Raw genomic sequence first — 18,136 nt, forward strand, 5'->3', positions numbered from 1 at the left:
TATTAAATTGTAACTTGTCAGCAGGGTGATATTCTTTGCTCTAATACTAACATTATATTGTAAGATGGACTCTTTGGGTTATAACATGTAACGTAATGACTGTTGTCGCGTGTAGGCTTTGATCGGCCTGCAGGGGTGGTCTCCTCGCCTTAAGAGATCCTCTTACCTCCACTCCATCGTACTCCTCATCAAAGAGTCTGAGGTACTCCCGGAGGTCCAGCTGGGTCAGCCATTTAGAAATGGCCATGTGTTTCATGGTACGCCCTCCGCTTCCCCCGTAGAGCGGTGTCGCCTGGGGGGGGGGCGTCTGTGGGTGTGCAGGAGGGCTCAGGAGGTTTGCCGTAGCATGAGGACAAGGCTTAAATCCACAGCATTCAGGACTGCACAGAATCAGAGTCCCTGATAAGGTAAAGATCAGAGGTTTAGAGAACATGGGAAGTTCTCAGCTGCATCACATCTGAGTTATATGTGATTCATTTGCAGTTTTTCAAAACTGACAAAATAATCAACGTTGTGACTAATCCAGACTCATAAAAATGATTTAGTCCACATAAAAGGGTATTTCTACAGTGGATTTGTTTTTACACACCCTATGTCAGGAAGACATAATTTGGGTATCACTCAAATGTGCTTTTATCTTGAAACCAGTTACATGTGTTGTGTTTTTGTTGAGGATGTCTGCCCTAACCCCAAGATACATGCAAATATTTACTGATATATAAAAAAGTTAAATGAATATAAAAATCAATGCATAGCACTCCCAAAAGACTCTGAGACAGCGATACATTTCGTATGGAAAAAGTAATGTGCTCCTTTGAAATCTGCGCCCTTGTGACAGTGCCCTGAGATATCACTTGAGCTCGGCCAGGTAAAGGTTACCGCATGTCATCACCTTTCAGACAAAAGTGCTTTGTCAAGTGCTGCCTCTCTACCAGTGGTGTCAGGTTACAGCAAGGAGGGGGCCAGACTCCCAGCTTGGCCAGTAACTTTCAGCTCTTTTTAAAATCCACACAAAGGGGAAGAGTTGGCAGCTCTGGGACTGTTCCATGTCAGGACGCCCGGGGGTGTCAGATCGAGATTAGTGCGCCCCAACATTTCTCCCTAATCTGGAGGCAGTATCAGACAGGTCGTTGTCAGAACACTGCTATCAATTGATACTTTATGTATTTAAAAATAAACATGTATTTTAACTTTCAGTCAGATGATTTGGGTGAGGTGGTATTTGGGCCCCCGGGGCCGGTTGGTGAATGCCAGGTGGGGTGCAATTTTTTTTGCCCAGAGCATGGTCATTGAAGTGAATTACTGTGGTGTAAAGTCAGCTCACTGAAGAGAGGTCATACGCTGTTAGCCTTTGGGTCGGAGCATCAGCCGGGAGACGTAAAACCAGTGAGGGCATGAGGATCACCGGGATTTGGTGCCGAACAGGGAGCTTTCGCTAGGGTCAGCCCTCCCTGCGGTCAGCCTCGGCTTGAACAGCCACCATTGTGGGAGTGACAGTGATTAAGAGCTTTCACCCTCTGACACCCCTCCTGGTCCAGGCTCATTACCGATTCCTCCTGATGCAAACATCTGCCACTGACACAGATAACAACCTCCCCCCCCCTTCACTTTAATAACCCCTAATGCATTCCTAAATAATGGCCCATAAAAATCAGGCAGGAGGTGCAAAACCAGGGCTTGTAAAGCCCCAGGGGAACAATGCGGCTGTAAAGCCATCGTGATCCTCAGGGAGGACCACCACAGCTGAACTCACGGCCTGCGAAAGTGCTCCTCAAGGCGGCCAATCATGAAAAGACGTTCTTGCCAGGAATGTCAGCTGCTGCTACTATTGCTGCTGTTACATCGTTAAACATGCTGCTGGTCCTTAGCCTGCATAAAGTATATGCTTATCTTCTTCTGTTTACCCAAAGCATCCAGAACATATGGGGGTCTTTGAATCCTCTAATCTGTTACATCACAGGATTGACTATGCCACTTGCGTTACACTCATTTCTCTTTATATCATTCCATGGTGGCTCGGATAGCACTGGTGTATCACACCACCGGGGTTGGGGTTTAAGTCTTATCTCTGCTCTGCTTGTGTGGTGTTTGCATGTTCGATTCATGTTGTGTGGGCTTCCTCCACATGCTCTGGTGTTGAAATATGGGCAATTATGCGTTTCTGTGCATTAGTTTGCAATTGGCACCATCAGACAGTCCTGGTGAAGCAGATTCTCACTTGATCCGGATGCTTTTACTTGGTGCCTTTCTAAATGGTATGTGGAAACACTGTAGAGAGTCAGCCTGTAGCTCCAGCTGGGAGAACTCAGAATGCCACCAAAAGAGCTCAGCCCTACCTACTGCATTCGCGCACAAAGACACACGTACACATGGCCTGAGCACAACTTGTGTGGGTGATGATCCAGAACTCGAACAGTTTCCTTGACCCTCGTAGAGCGTGGGATTGAGTTTCAATGGCGCCGGTGAATGGGCTAAAGGCAGAGCACCATCTCTAGAGATCTCTCAGTTCCTGGGAATGTCCTTGGGAACTTTCACACCACAGGAACCAGAACCTTTTTCTGAAACTAGCAACTTTTCTCATGATCACAATTCAGGAGCCCGGCCCCATTGTAGTTACCTGCAGGCAGTTCTGGAACCATTTTTTAGTGCCTACTCCAGACTAGGTACTTTTCATTGGGATACAAACTACTGGGGAGGCGCTAACAGTGATAATTAATTCCATCAATAACCTCTGTGTTTTTGTGTGATATCTTCGGTGCCAGAACTGAAACTTGCCAGTGCTTTTTGGCGAAATGATATTATATCTTTTTTTATTTTGTGGAAAACAAAAGATCGATCTGCTGGCCAGATTTAATAGTGAGTTATAGACATGTTACGGGTTATATAAATAAAATATAATGAAAGGCTGTATCCCATTTTGATCATGATCAATCCCCCCATTAGCTAACAAACAACTAACAAAACAGCTTATTTATCCTCCATTGTTTTGACGTGGAGGTGTAGTTTTGTACAAAATGATGAGTGAAGATTAACCTACAACCATTTTGCTTCACACAAGTTTATTTAGCAGGAAAATCCCAGTTCCTCTGGTGAGGTGTGAAAATGTCACATGGCCAGGATGCTACAAAAGTCCCTGGTCGAGACAGCCCAGGAACTCGGAGCCAGGGCTAGGTTCCGGAACTTCAGTGTGAAAGCTCATCTTATGCATCTGTGGGACTTTGGGGTGTGTGGAGAGAGGCACGAGACTTTGACACACCATAGGCACACTAACTCATTGGCCATGAGTCATAGCAATGCTGCACAAGGCCTGCTAGGCCCGAGCTGAGCCCCCCCCCACCCCCCCCCCAGCATAAGAGATAAGAGGCTAAAGCAGGCACTGATGTGAATACTGATGAAGAGCGCTAACCTGGCAACCATTCAAAAAGCAGCTTAACTTTTCAGTATCATGCTGGTCATGCGTGCATTTCCGAAATATCGCTTCAGACTCATTACTTAATTGCTGCTTTGTACTGAATAAAAATGAGGCGTGACAAGACCCAGAAAATAGACATCTTTTAAGATATGAGTGTACTGTAGGAGACTAAAATCACTCCACTACCTCTATGTGTTATCCTGCATAGGGGTGCATTATTCCTTTGAAACCTGAGCATACTTACAGAACCTTGTTAAAAGCTATTTTTCACATACCTGTCCTACATCATGGATTATGGAGGCTCATCAGATTGAAATATACCTACTTCACGTCTTACTTCCCATATTAATTATAGTAGGACATTCATACTTTTTGAAAAATAAAACTACGATTTAGCAGAAAATGCTAATGGTACCTTAATTTAACATATTAGCTATTCAGAATTATAGAAAAATAAGCATAATTTTTTATACAGCACACTGTAGAATCTGATTAGGTAATAATAAATTAATTTATTTCTCACGGTTGATACTCCATAAATTGTTGCTCCTTGTTTCCACTAAATCGAAACCAAAAACTCAATGAAATGTTGTACTTGATCATAATCTTTTTTTCTATCAACACTATGACGGATTAGGTCAAAGTCAATATCTAACAATGTACAATAAATTAGCCCTGTTAATAAATTAAATTAGTTTTTATTTGAAATAGCAGACTTGTTAATGCAGCCAAGATGTTAATTATGGGTGACAACTCCAGACTTCCGGACAGTTCCAGACTTGCCAAGGGATACAGTGGCTTCACACACAGCAGATCCCTGGCACAGAATTAATTCTCATATTCAGATATGGTTAAAAATATAAAAATAAATAGTTCAGGCCTATATTTTCTTCTTTTTATATATATATATATGCGTGCATTTTTTTACATTTAGCTAAAATTAAACATTATAATAACACTAAAGTGACTATACATCCTCTTTCCCAGACTTTTCCTCCTTTTCGGAACCTAAAAATGCCTGAAATGTCTGCGATTTCACTTTGTTTCATGTTGACATTTACTTTCTGTCTGCATATTTGCATTGCTTTGACGCCTCTCTTGGCATCCTGCCCTCAGCGTCCCCTCTTTTGCAAAACAAAATATAGTATCACTCTAATTAAACTTTGATTTGACATTCCAATGGATACTAATAAAACTTTATTTAGGTGTCAGTAAGATACAAATAACAGGATTGTTCTTGCCAGGACAAGGACAATGTGAAATATGGCAGGGCACCAGCATACCATTCGGGCCGGGAAGCCCCTTCCCTCTAGTAATAAATGTTCATACTAACAGGAAAAATTCCACCTTGCACCCAGGGCCAGTTGGCATCCATTGCCAGGGGTACGCTGCCACCAGTGATACCAGCTATGAAGAAGTGAGGCTCTTCTTACAGACCTGGCATGCCTAAGGTAACATCACTGCTCAGGTAATGGTGCATGGAGTAACCTTTCGAGTAGTGCTGCCTGAGCCACATCGCTCAAGCATTTTCCCATTGAGAATGGGCAACAAATTTCCATCGGGACAATTTTGATCTCAGTGGGCAACTTTTTTGATATCTTCCAATCAGACTGCTAGCAGCCACTCACATGACCGACTTGGACTTACACTGGTAAGTTTTCATGTGTAAATCCAAAACCGGGATTTTGCCTCATAATTTAATGTGCTCAGGCTGTAAATTAGAAACATTTTTTTAACAAAACGCCAACTGTCAGTTGTCATGATTAGCTCTCCTGGTTGCCTATTGCTCAAAAAGTGTCCCCGTGTATCATGACCCTAAGAGTTTGATCATGGGAGTTTTACCTACACAAAAATGTTTTAAGGGCAAAAGGATAAATGATTTGTTCTGAGAGATAACCAATCAGATTGTAGAGGAGGTGGGTACATGCAACTAGAGGAGGGGCCAACCAATCAGATGTCTTGGCCCTGCCTCCTCCAGTCGCTTGAACCCACCTCCTCAACAATCTGATTGGTTATCTTTTGGAACCAAATCATTTTTCATTGTGCCCTCAGAACATTTTTGCGTAAGTAAAACTCCCACAAGCTAAGAGTTTCTCCAGGTGGGATAGGGTAGCACGGTGTGATGTGCAGATGGAAGCATGGAATAGTGAATGTTATTTGGGTTCGGAAGGGGAGTTGGATTTAACAAAACCAGGCAGAGGAAGAAAAATACTGTATAGCAACTCCACCTTCAAGACAATTGGCACAAATGGAAACCAAATTACACCAAGTCTTGGGAAGGGTTTCAGGTGGCTGTGGGATTAGGTGTCAGGGTCTGAGGGTGTGGTCCCAGAGAATAAAACAGAAGCCAATCTGATATTATCAGTGAAAAGGTACAGGTGAAGTGAATGTATGATGGGCTGTTTGAAGATGAGGTCTCCATGCTAACTGGCTCACTGCTCATAACATGACAGATCGGCTACATGGACATCGTCTATCATCGTCCACATAGCGAGAGTCTGTAATTGTCTGCATGATAATTAAGGATCAGTAATCACACCCTGACTGTCAAAAATGTGAACTACAAAGCCATTCCAAACTAGTTTAGAGACACAATATTTTGAGACGCTCACTCTTTGCAAAAGTAATCTCTACTTGATTCAGTAGGGGAGAGTGGGGTAAGATGAGATAAGTTGACCCACCCCTTGTATCTAAGGAACTGTGCATAAGTTTGGTCATGTGACCATAAATTCAGGAAGCATTCATCATTTCTAGCTTGCTGTGGTGTGAGAGGTGGTAAGTAATTTTTTAAACAAATAATGTTTTTTTGCTTTTCAAAGTAAATTTACTACATGTCAGGAATAATGACTGTTATTTAAAAACACCTTTTTCTAGGTGTTAAAACAAATATTATATGTGCTGTTGATCTGATAATGCATTAAACCATGTGAATCACTTTGCTAAAGATTAGCCTGAACTGCTAAGCTAGACCATTTTTTTCCCAAAATGGTGGCTATGTGGTAAAGTGAACCAAGGGTTGTGGGGTAAATTGAGTCATTGGTTCTTACCCCACAACAAGTCAACAAAGTGCAGTTATTGCTCTGAAGTAGTACTGCACAACTGGTTTGGTTTTTCATATGTTGACCAACACGCCGTGAAGAGATGGAGAGAGCAGCTGTTGATGTGAAATGTGGAAAATCCATCAGATCAGTGGTAAAAGACAAAAATATTGACAGGTCACCACTGAGCAGATACAGAAAAAAGATGGAGGCAAAGAAAGTAACAGCAGTAGGATACAGTGGAACAGCAGAAGCAAAGAAGGTCTTCACAGGCGAGGTAGAGAAGGAGCTTGCGGACTATATTAAGAAGCTGGCTGACCAGTTCCACGGCCTTACTCCAAAGAAATGCTGTGAACTGGAAATGGAACTGGCAAACAGAAACAATATTCCTGTCCCCAAGAACTAGAAATAGAAGGGTTTAGTAGGTAGGGTTATACCCTTGCACATCACTGGGGCTGAGGTGGCCAGGGTGGTTAAAGAGCTCCGTGGTGGCCGGGCCCCGGTGGTGGACGAGATCCGCCCGGAGTACCTGAAGGCTCTGGATGTTGTGGGGCTGTCGTGGCTGACACGCCTTCTCAACAGTGCGTGGAGGTCAGGGACAGTGCCGCTGGATTGGCAGACCGGCGTGGTGGTCCCCTTATTTAAGAAGGGGGACCAGAGGGTGTGTTCCAACTACAGGGGGACCACACTTCTCAGCCTCCCTGGGAAAGTCTATTCCGGGGTACTGGAGAGGAGGGTGAGATCGATAGTCGAATCTCGGATTCAGGAGGAACAATGCGGTTTTCGTCCTGGCCGTGGAACACTGGACCAGCTTTATACCCTTGCAAGGGTACTGCAGGGGGCCTGGGAGTTTGCCTATCCAGTCTACATGTGCTTTGTGGATTTGGAAAAGGCTTACGACCGGGTTCCCCGAGGTGCTCTGTGGGGGGTAATTCGGGAGTATGGGGTCCGGGGTCCGCTGTTGTGGGCGATCCGGTCCCTGTACGAACGGAGCAGAAGCTTGGTCCGCATTGCCGGTAATAAGTCGGATGTGTTCCCAGTGCGGGTTGGGCTCCGCCAGGGCTGCCCTTTGTCATCGGTCCTGTTTATAATATTTATGGACAGGATTTCTAGGCGCAGCCAGGGTGTTGAGGGTGTCCAGTTTGGTGGCCTCAGGATTGCATCACTGCTTTTTACAGACGATGTCGTCCTGTTGGCTTCATCAGCTGGGGATCTCCAGCATGCACTGGGGCGGTTCGCAGCTGAGTGCGAAGCGGCTGGGATGAGGATTAGCACCTCCAAATCCGAGACCATGGTTCTCAGCCGGAAACGGGTGGTTTGCCCTCTTCGGGTCGGGGAAGACGTACTGCCTCAAGTGGAGGAGTTTAAGTATCTTGGGGTCTTGTTCACGAGTGAGGGTAGGCGAGAGCGGGAGCTGGATAGACGAATCGGAGCGGCGTCTACAGTTTTGCAGGCGCTTAACCAGTCCGTCGTGGCTAAGAAGGAACTGAGCCAAAAGGCAAAGCTCTCGATCTATTGGTCCATCTTCATCCCTACCCTCACCTATGGTCATGAGCTATGGGTAATGACCGAAAGAATGAGATCGCGAAGACAGGCGGCCGAAATGAGGTTTCTCCGCAGGGTGTCTGGGCTCTCCCTTAGGGATAGGGTGAGAAGTTCGGATATCCGGGAGGGCCTCAGAGTAGAACCGCTGCTTCTTCACGTCGAAAGGAGCCAGTTGAGGTGGTTTGGACATCTGGTGCGGATGCCTCCTGGGCGGCTACCCGGAGAGGTTTTCCGTGCATGTCCTACAGGGAGGAGGCCCCGGGGCAGGCCCAGGACTCGCTGGAGGGATTATATCTCTCGGCTAGACTGGGAACGCCTCGGTGTCCTCCCCAAGGAGCTGGTAGAGGTAGCTGGGGAGAGGGAGGTCTGGGTGCCTCTACTGAAGCTGCTACCCCCGCGACCCGAACCCCGGACAAGCGGTAGATGATGGATGGATGGATAGTAGGTAGGGTGTGCAAAAAAGTTACATGACGCGAGTAGGTAAACATAGACTAATGTATCTTGTCTAGTTTAAACAGAAGCATAGAATAGACAGAAAAGAAAAAATAAAAACACGAATTTTTAGGTCAAGATTGTTTCAAGAATTTTTTGGCACGCCATCATCTCTCCTGCCATATGCCTGAAGCAACATCTTTGGGAAGGGCTACAGCTTTCAATAAAACTACGGTCGGGGAGTTCTTTGACAATCTGGCAAAGGTGATGGACAGGTAACAGCATTCATGCACAGTATTTGACTACATTAATAACTACACCACAGCTGACAAATGAATTACAAAAAATAAACAGAGAGGCAATAGGGAGTGTATCACCAAAAGATGAAAATCACCGTGTTCAGTAGCTCTGAAGACAGTGATGTTGCTATCCCATTTGATGACACTTCTGATGAGAGCTCTAATGAAAAGAGAAGGGAACCAGACATCTCAGATCTCTTAATTGGTGACTTTGTCATAGTAACATTTGCATCAAAATGCAGAAGCTACAATTACACTGGCTTGGTTGAGAGCCTTGAGGGCAATGACGTCAGCGCAAGATTTCTCAGAAGAATCCGGGGGAAATCTGGCAGTGAGAAACCCACCTTTGCATTCAACGAAAAGGATGAGGCATCTTTTCCACTGAGTGATGTTTTGAAGAAGCTACCTCATCCTCAAAAGGCTGGAGAAACAGCAAGGAGGGAGCAACAGTTCATTTTGCCCTGCAACCTTGACGATTGGAATATTTTATTATATTAACTGTTTTGATTGTTCAATTCAGGTTGGAAATAATCTGTGGGTTGTTCTCAGAAGTTCACATCCGTGAAAATGTTTGTAAACTTAGTTATGCACAGGTTACTCATGTTTAAACTTAAAAAACTCAGTGGGTCAGTTTTTCCCGCAGACATACAATGACTTTGATCAACTTACCCCTAACATGGGGCAAGTTGAGCCAAAGGGGCACTTTTTTTGAGAGATCATTTTTCTTCGGGCAGATTTGTCATAGATACATTCTGATAATTTCATTTGATAGGAGAAATCCTGAAATAAAGGCACATGTTTTCATTTTACTTCTGTCTCATTTTATTTCCCTGTGAGGACTTTATAAGTAAAAATTGCCTCAACTTACCCCACTCTGCCCTACTGCCAGATTATGAGTGATTCAATAAATTGATGCATTACCTCAAAAATGATAACTCTACTACTTCTAGTTGTTATATACTGTAATAGTCATGTACTGTCACAGATGTCAGACTGCAGATACATTGTAAATAGAAAGATACTAAACTGCTGTTTTTTTTGGCAATTTCTGTTACTGGTTACAGAAGGAAAGATACAGTGTTACCTTCCTGGCTCATTATTACCGGTATATGTTGTGTGCAAAATGTAATGATCAAATCAAAATCAAAAAGGCTAATAATAACTAATGCAAGAAACTACAGAATTGACTTCTTCAGAGTATTTGCCACATTCCTTAAGAAGATTTTGGTCCAAACTTTCACAATGTCAGCCAGTGTTCAGTGTATCAATTTTCTTAGCAGCCACAGATCTCAGGGGAAGTTCCAGAACTCTCCGCTTTGGACCTAACCCTGTCTCCCGTTTATACATCATGTATCTCAACCAGCTGGTTCCGCCTTTATTGGTGTACAGGCTGAAGCTATCTGTGATGGAGCAATTGCAAGTAGATATCAATAAAATACCTGACAATAATATTTAATCATTAAAGGATAAGAATAGGAATGACCAAAAACTGTTCATTAAAGGGGGTTTCTTGCCAAGTTTATACCATTTATTATCATTTATTACTACTAATTCACTAATTATACAGTTATTTAAATTAAGAGCCGCTCATGTTAAGGAACAGTAAAAGGAAAACACAAAGAACAAAAACTTTTGCGCCTTGGACTAAAAATATTGATGCACTGATAAAAGTGTTCCCTGTGGGATCGGGTCCTTGGCCTTCTCAAAACAGGAAGAGCCCTGAAACTCTGTATCAGTTCCTGGGAACATGGCCTTGAGAGCTAGCCCAATTCCCAAGGCGCAGGGTGAGCAGGACAGAGTCAGGGGCCCATCCGGCCTGCATCATGAGCGCTGTCTGATCAGACTTCCCCTCACAGTGGAGATTTTAATGTAAATTCCTCTTTCTAAGATTCCTCTTTTTAAGATGGCAGCACAATGCATTATAGATGACAGTTATCACCAATGGCATTTTTCTCCACCTATCCGTCAGGTCTTTTTTTATGCTGCTGGGGACCAAACATGGGTTTACATGGGTGCATTGCAGGCTCATGGGAGTTTTACTTGCACAAAATGTTCTGAAAGCAGAAAGGAAAATGATTGGTTCAGAAAGATAACCAATCAGACTGTAGAGTAGGGAGGTACCAGAAACTAAGGGAAACAGGACCAACCAATCAGATGTCTTGGTCCATTCTCCTCTAGTTGCTTGGACCCACCTCCTCTATATTCTGATTGATTATCTCTCTGAACCAGTCATTTTGCATTCTGCATTCAAAACATTTTGTATAAGTAAAACTCTCACAAGCGCATAGCAGCCTCAAATTAAGTCAAGTATTTGTAGAGCACAGTTCATACAACTCACATTGAATAATGTGCCTTCTCAGGTGACGGTCAGTCAGCCCATGACTGTGACGTGGTTGTGGGGATCTTGCCTCCTGACTAACTTCAGTATTAGTTAGTGATTATGTTCTGGACTCAGTCCTGCTGGTGACTGAGTTCATCACATGTCACCATCCCCTGTGTTCACCAAGTGATGCTTGTAATCACTATTTCAGCCTCTTCCTTAATGAATGGGAAGAAATCAGCAAATCGAGTGCACCTTTTTAGCTGATAGACAAACAGAATTAGTATCTGGAGCAAGTGAATATCACCCAAAAAGTGCTGGCTACCCTTGACACCATGCATGGCTGTCAACCAGCAGCCTAATTCTTGGTTAGTTGACTAGACCCCTGCTTGGAAATGGGCTGTAATAACACTTCTGTGGTGAATCCAGCTAAGGTTGAACAAAGGTATTTTCTAGAACCTAATAAGGGTCAGGTCTATGGAGGTATGAGGTTCAAGAAGAATAACATTTAACATTAAATCTGATATCATCAGGATCAAATATGTTTTTTTGAATGAAGGGAACAGTAAGAAATGTTTTTGAACTTTTGCATTTTTCTACATGGTAATGAAGTAAAGGTTTTATAAGTAAGTAAAGGCTTTATATTAGAATGACATTGTCCAGACAATTTCTTTTTTTCCTTTTTGCACTAAGGTTAAATCCTTACTCTTTAGAAATCCGTATCTGAGGAAGGGACTGCATCTGTAATGAAGTATAACAAAATATGAGTGGGCATGCCTGTAGATGCTGCATTAATCCTTTAGTGGACCTAAAAACCAGCTTGACGCTCTGCCAGCGATCATTTTTGTGAAATTCCGAAGAGGGTCACGGCTGCGGCAAGGAGAGCGCGGATGCTGCGCATTCACAGGAGCGCGGGGACGAGCATCGTGTCAGAAGCTCCATAGTAACAAAAAGGCTCCACAGTCATTACATCTGCTATCGATCCGCTTCGCTAAAGTCCAGTTTTGAAGTCTCGTCAGTTTTTTTTTCATATATATTTTTTCATTCATATTGGACCGAACTGCACTGAACAGGGACACTTTTTTATCATGCATACTGTCAAGCTTTTTTGGATGTATGTATATGATTGTACTTTTTTCAAATAAGTTATTAATATATTATTACCTTTTTACTTATTACTTTATCTTTCGCAGCACGCATGGAAAATACTCAGGTTTAGCGGGGGTCACTAACTGTGTCAGCCGGTGCTTGGGTAGCGGTGCCCCTACTGCGGCCAGACTTTTTCCGATGCGAACCCGCTCCCAGACACCTCTCCCACGTGCCTACCGATAAAGGGACCACATTAAAGGGTCTGTACCGCAGTGCCGCGGTTTCTTCATAAATACTACCAGAAGGCTCGACTAATGAAATCGCAACCAATTTAGCAATTGAATTCTGGAGGCTCCTTGTGACTTTAAATAAAAACATCCCATACGGATATAAAATAGGAATCAAGATGTGCGCACGACTTTTGCTATTTTGCTTACATTTCGATTAGGAGTTTTTTTTAATGGATTTTAATGTTTTTCATTTTTGAAGCAAGAATGTAAAGTGAGGAAGGCGTAGAGTCCTTCAAAAACCCGCGATATGGTGCCTGAGCTTGCCAACCGCCGCCTGTCAGAGGGGCAGAAATAGTACCGATGACAGCACAGTGTCTCCTGAGATTGCATACGGCATACAAGCAAGACGTGATACACAGAAGAACCACTACAACGTATTACCTTCTCCCTATCAAGAGATGGAAATGTTTTATGCATGTTTCCCTTTATTGCTCCCCTTTCAGGCTTATAAATGCAATACTCTGATGAAACTCAGGCGCGCATTACTGTACTGCTACTGTACAGGTTCACCATTACCATTTAATCTACTGCATGAACCTACTTTTTATGCCAGCAAAACTTTTATACTTTTTAAATACACTGATTTATGTATTTTAAAAGAATGAAACTTACCTTTGCAATTGAGCAAAGAAGTAGGCTATCCAAAAAATGTCCAGAAGGTACCCCCCAAAATCTGCAGCGAATCACAGTTTTTTAAAGGCTACACTTTCGTGTAGAGTAACAACCAGTCCACATGGACATTGGTTTGTTTCTTGCTGCAGCGGGTTTGCCGTGCGGATTGAGAAGCCGCAGCCAAAGCACGGAGAGCCCTGCGGGTGGCAGGGGACACGCAGCGCGAGGTGAGCATCGGCAGCCCCCGGGCGCGAGCCAGGATGCACACAGGCATGCACACAGGCACGCCGTGCTCTATCCCTTTCTCTCTTTTCCCGGAATGTTGGGAGCTGCTTCTTCCGAGGCGTTCCGTTTGGCATTCCTGTCATACTGCCGCGAGCCATCCCCTGGAGATATGTATGCTACACAGCCACCTTATAAGAATAGTTGGTACGAAACACGCTGCAGTGCACTTAAAATCACATTCGTATACAATTCTTGCTAGCTCTTGCTGAATCCAACTCAAACCCAGTGATTTACGTTTGTCCACAAAAGAACAACAACAATAACAAGATGATGATCATAATGTAACAAAACCAGATGTCATTATTAAACGTCAAACCCCTGTTAATCTATCTTAATATTAACGCTAAAATCCAGAATAGGAGTTGGTGCTTTATGAAGAATGCATGATCATTGACCATCGGAAAAGTAGGTAGAAATACTGGAAAATTTCATCCTCACAAAAATTACTTTTTTAAAATTAGCCACACTTTCTACCCTTTCATTTTTTACTTTTGGATGAGATGGTTGATTTTATAAAGGTTAATAACTTGACTATAAACCCATAACTAAAAGTCAGGTCAAGGTTAGTCAAGGTCGCTCTTTGGGAACATCATTCTTTTGACTAATTAAAGCTTGGGTATATTACTTTCTTAATGCTCAGCTTTATAAGTGTCTGCAGACAATTTTCTTTTTTTCTCCCGGTTTAAAGACACAGGCCGGAATGCCAGAAACTCCCACCATTAGGAAGCTAGTACTGTATGAGGTAATCAGGGATTGTTAAGAAAAAGTTGGCATGACAGGAATGCAGAATCAGTAAGACTTCAGGAGTAGATGAACATGTCTTCATAGCACAAACCCCAGGAAATCCTCACAGAAACTTTTATTTCTACATTCGTAACCCAACAGAGAAAAGCTGCATTCAAAAATGTTATCTTATATTTAAATTTATCTCCTGTAAAATGGGTTATGCTTCTATGTTGCTACTATTGCATAGTGATATATGACAGAACCCTGCATTTACATCGTCTCTGGTTTGCGTCTGAGGTTAGTAACATCACCAAACAGAGACACGTGTCAAAATGAACTTATCCTCAGAGCACGCTGACAATCTCGCCTTTCTCTCTGCGTTACTGAAATTACAGCTGCAAGAATCTTACAGGTCAATCAGGAAAAATATATAGCCTGGGATTTTCCTGCCAAGGTGCAATCAGGGTGACTGGTCCACAAAGGCAGGAGGGTGTCATGAACAGAAACACTGTTGGCCCTTTACAAACACACAACAGAACAGCATTGTGTGCAGTGCATTCCTGTTTACCAGTGTAGGAATGAGGGCACCCACGGAACCCAGAGCTACATACAGTAAGGGCCTAGATGTTCTGTATTGTCTGCTTTGTGCCAATCTACTGTAGTACCACCATATGAGTCATACATAAGGACATTGTTCACACTGCCCAAACAAGTACCTTTAGAAAACCGATCCACTTACAAGAGTGTTGCATCTCATTTGTGTCCATGTACGAAATACTAATAGTTTTTTAAATTATTATTGTTATTGTTGTTATATGTACAAAGACGTAACTAGTCAGTGTGGATGTGCTACATGGCCTGTATATCTGGAATCCATGTTGTACCACATATAAACAAAAAGCTCATGTATCCATCAGTATGCATTCAGCTCACAGGTTTTATCTCAAGACTCTCGAATTTCTCTGTACCTACTGTTCGCTAGCAAAACCAGCCTGCCAGGCAGATTCTCTCTAATCAGCGTCCTGACAGAATGGGGCTTAAAGGAACAATTTGATCTGCTTTGGTCCAGTGCCGTTAAACTGTTCAGCTGCTTGCACACAGATGTAACGTTCGGAATAATCCCTGGGCACTCCTGTCCTGACAAGCCAGCCTGGTGCTGAGTGAAACCCATAACAAACCGTCACTGTGATTTGTCTCCTTAACAGTGACTTCCTCAAAAACAGGCCTTGGTACTTGACAATAAGCTCCTAAACACACCTGAAACATCATATTAAAATATCTATTCTCAATCTCCTGACCAGAGAGTAGAAGTTCCAAGGAATAATTCCAGGAAGTTTACATTTACATGTTACACCCTATTGATGACTGTGGTAGGTGCTTAACATGGGGCTGTTCATGACGCTGCATTTGTAGGAAGCAGACAGTGGCGTCCACTGGCCCCCGCAACCACTCTCCTTGCTCTACAGGGAATGACCTGCTGTTTTTGTTCTTCTACCACATACTGCACTCTGCAATCGCACACAGGACAGCAGAATGATAGATGGCTGTAATGTCTGCTAAGGCAATTGAGAGTGGAAGAACAAAAGGCAAGTTCTTCATCGTGGTTTATTTCACTGCACTCAATACAGTGGCCTGAGTTTTCAGTTTAGTTGTTTTACTAGTGAGAACTTAGAATAACATGATTGATTGAGACTATGAAAATACACGTATGGGACTGTATGTGTAGCAAAAAAGGTCTTTTTTTCCCTTTTTTTGTTAAATTATATTTCTAAGAATAAGCACTCCATATTATAATTCATTTTATTTCCAGCTTACATTCACTTATAAACTATGCTTGTCTGGTTTAATTACTTTCTGTTTTGTTATTTTTGTTACTTTTATCATTAAGTGTGAGTTTTCTCAGAAAACACCTAGAAAAGGCAAATACGCTTGATGTTAAATATGAGTAATGAATGTCATTCATTTACATTTGATTTTAAAATACAGGATTGGAGAGCTATATTTTATTTACACTGTAGCAGTTAGTCTTTTGCTTTGTTGCATTCACGTTTAGTCATACAGTCACCGCTCTGTATAAATGTCTTTATTTAGTAATTATAGGCACTTTTGAAGCACTATGTAATAGTTCACTGCCACAGTTAGGTCATTCTCTTGGCATTCATTGGGGCTGAATCAGCATTGCTGGGAATTCTAAAAAGTACTTTGTTGCTATTTTCCTTAAAGAATGAATTATGTTTGTTTAAGTTTTGTCCTACTCATGGGCACATCAACCAAGCAGTTTTTTTCAGACCTTATTGTAATTATTAAAACAATTTCACTGGTTATAATCTAAAATATTGTATTGGTGGTGCTAAACATGCATAATCTCAGCCAGTGAGGCTTCTGGAAGGGGGCTCCCAGTCTGGGATAGATAGGCAGGATACATTTGTTTTGCTCTGAGTTTATTTGCCATGTATTTGACTGTTGCCTCCATCCTTTGAAGCCAGCACTTTAATATCTACCTGGCTTTTAAAAAACTAACAGGCCTCAGGCTATAAAGTTAAGAAACAATGAAGATGAAATGTTAGGTGCAAGAAACAAATGTATTAGTAACTCGAAACATGCATCAGCGCACACTTTTATTTGGAGTGACATACACAACCAGAATGCAAACTGCATAAACTCTTCACATAGCTGCATAGGTAGTGTGCACAGTGGATGGTTAGTGCTGGTGTTGAAATTCATGCATAGCAAGTGCAAAGTCTTCATTTTGTGGCTGAAAAAGTCAAATGTGGATTGTTAGGTTTAGTCAGAAGTGGTAGAGAAGTTCTTGGGAGTTCAAGTTGTTGGGAGATCATATCAACAAAGTGTTGGAGACAGGACTGTGATACAGAATGGTGCCCCCTAGAGGCAGCTTGAGCTATTAAACATTCAGTTGTTACTGATCTGATTTTTCCTGGTGAATAAGTGTCCACTGGTGGATTCATGGGGGGGGGGCAACCGCCCCCTTTGGTCCCTCCTTGGCTGGGAAAAAAAACGCTACTGAAATACCCTTTACAGTGGCGAAAATGCCGCTATTGAGTCCCCTTCACATGATTTAGTGCCATGGAGATTCGACTATCGATCTCACCCTCCTCTCCAGTACCCTGGAATAGACCTTCCCAGGGAGGCTGAGAAGTGTGATCCCCCTGTAGTTGGAACACACCCTCCGGTCCCCTTTCTTAAATAAGGGGACCACCACCCCGGTCTGCCAATCCAGCGGCACTGTCCCTGACCTCCACGCACTGTTGAGAAGGCGTGTCAGCCGCGACAGCCCCACAACATCTAGAGCCTTCAGGTACTCCGGGCGGATCTCGTCCACCCCCGGGGCCCGGCCACCACGGAGTTGTTTAACCGCCGCGGCCACCTCAGCCTCAGTGATGGGCAAGCCCCCCCCAGCACCCTCGGGCTCTGTGCCCTCAGATGTCTCAAAGGCAGTATGCGTAGATGTATCTGAGGCAGGGTTGAGGAGGTCCTCAAAGTATTCCTTCCACCTCCGGATGATGTCCCCAGGTGAGGTCAACAGCCCCCCCCCCCACTATAAATAGTAGGAACCAGGAGCTGCTTCCCCCTCCTGATATTCCGTATGGTTTGCCAGAACCTTTTTGAGGCCGACCGAAAGTCACTTTCCATGGCTTCACCGAACTCCTCCCACGCCCGGGTTTTTGCTTCTGCGACCGCCCGAGCCGCGTTCCGCCTGGCCCGCCGGTACCCGTCAGCTGCCTCCGGAGACCCCCGGGCTAATAATTCCCGGTAAGCCTCCTTCTTCAGCTTCACGGCCCCCCTCACCTCTGGTGTCCACCATCGGGTACGGGGGTTACCGCCACGACAGGCACCGACCACTCTGCAGCCACAGCTCCGTACGGCCGCTTCCACAATGGAGGTCCGGAACAGTGTCCATTCAGACTCAATGTCCCCTACCTCCCCCGGCATGCAGTCGGAATTCTGCCGGAGGCACGAGTTAAAGCTCCAGCGAACAGGAGCCTCTGCCAGACTTTCCCAGCAGACCCTCACTATGCGCTTGGGCCTACCAGGTCTGACCGGCTTCCTCCCCTGCCACCTGAGCCAAC

The 18,136-nt window shown here is 43.8% G+C and overlaps 2 protein-coding genes across 4 annotated transcripts in view; one reads left to right on the forward strand and one right to left on the reverse strand.

Moving 5' to 3' along the window:
* Positions 1–13,411, reverse strand: part of bcar3 (BCAR3 adaptor protein, NSP family member) — a 62,870-nt gene extending 49,459 nt beyond the window's left edge. Inside the window, exons 1-2 of one of the 2 annotated variants that reach the window (XM_023821382.2) lie at positions 13,038–13,411; positions 167–399 (exon numbers count right to left, since the gene is read on the reverse strand). In XM_023821382.2, the coding sequence (XP_023677150.2) occupies positions 167–256 (90 nt within the window). In that variant the 5' untranslated portion in view covers positions 257–399; positions 13,038–13,411. Of the gene's footprint in view, positions 1–166; positions 546–13,037 lie in introns of those variants that run through there. The other variant, XM_072699743.1, reaches the window with a different exon arrangement.
* Positions 1–18,136, forward strand: part of paox1 (polyamine oxidase (exo-N4-amino) 1) — a 62,813-nt gene that overhangs the window by 34,641 nt on the left and 10,036 nt on the right. For both annotated transcript variants that reach the window (XM_072699746.1, XM_072699747.1), the window contains one exon: positions 4,771–4,863. The gene's annotated coding sequence lies outside the window, so the exon portion shown is untranslated. The remainder of the gene's footprint in view (positions 1–4,770; positions 4,864–18,136) is intronic.

Source organism: Paramormyrops kingsleyae, chromosome 15 (assembly GCF_048594095.1).
Source record: "Paramormyrops kingsleyae isolate MSU_618 chromosome 15, PKINGS_0.4, whole genome shotgun sequence".
In the NCBI taxonomy this organism is placed as follows: Eukaryota; Metazoa; Chordata; class Actinopteri; order Osteoglossiformes; family Mormyridae; genus Paramormyrops; species Paramormyrops kingsleyae.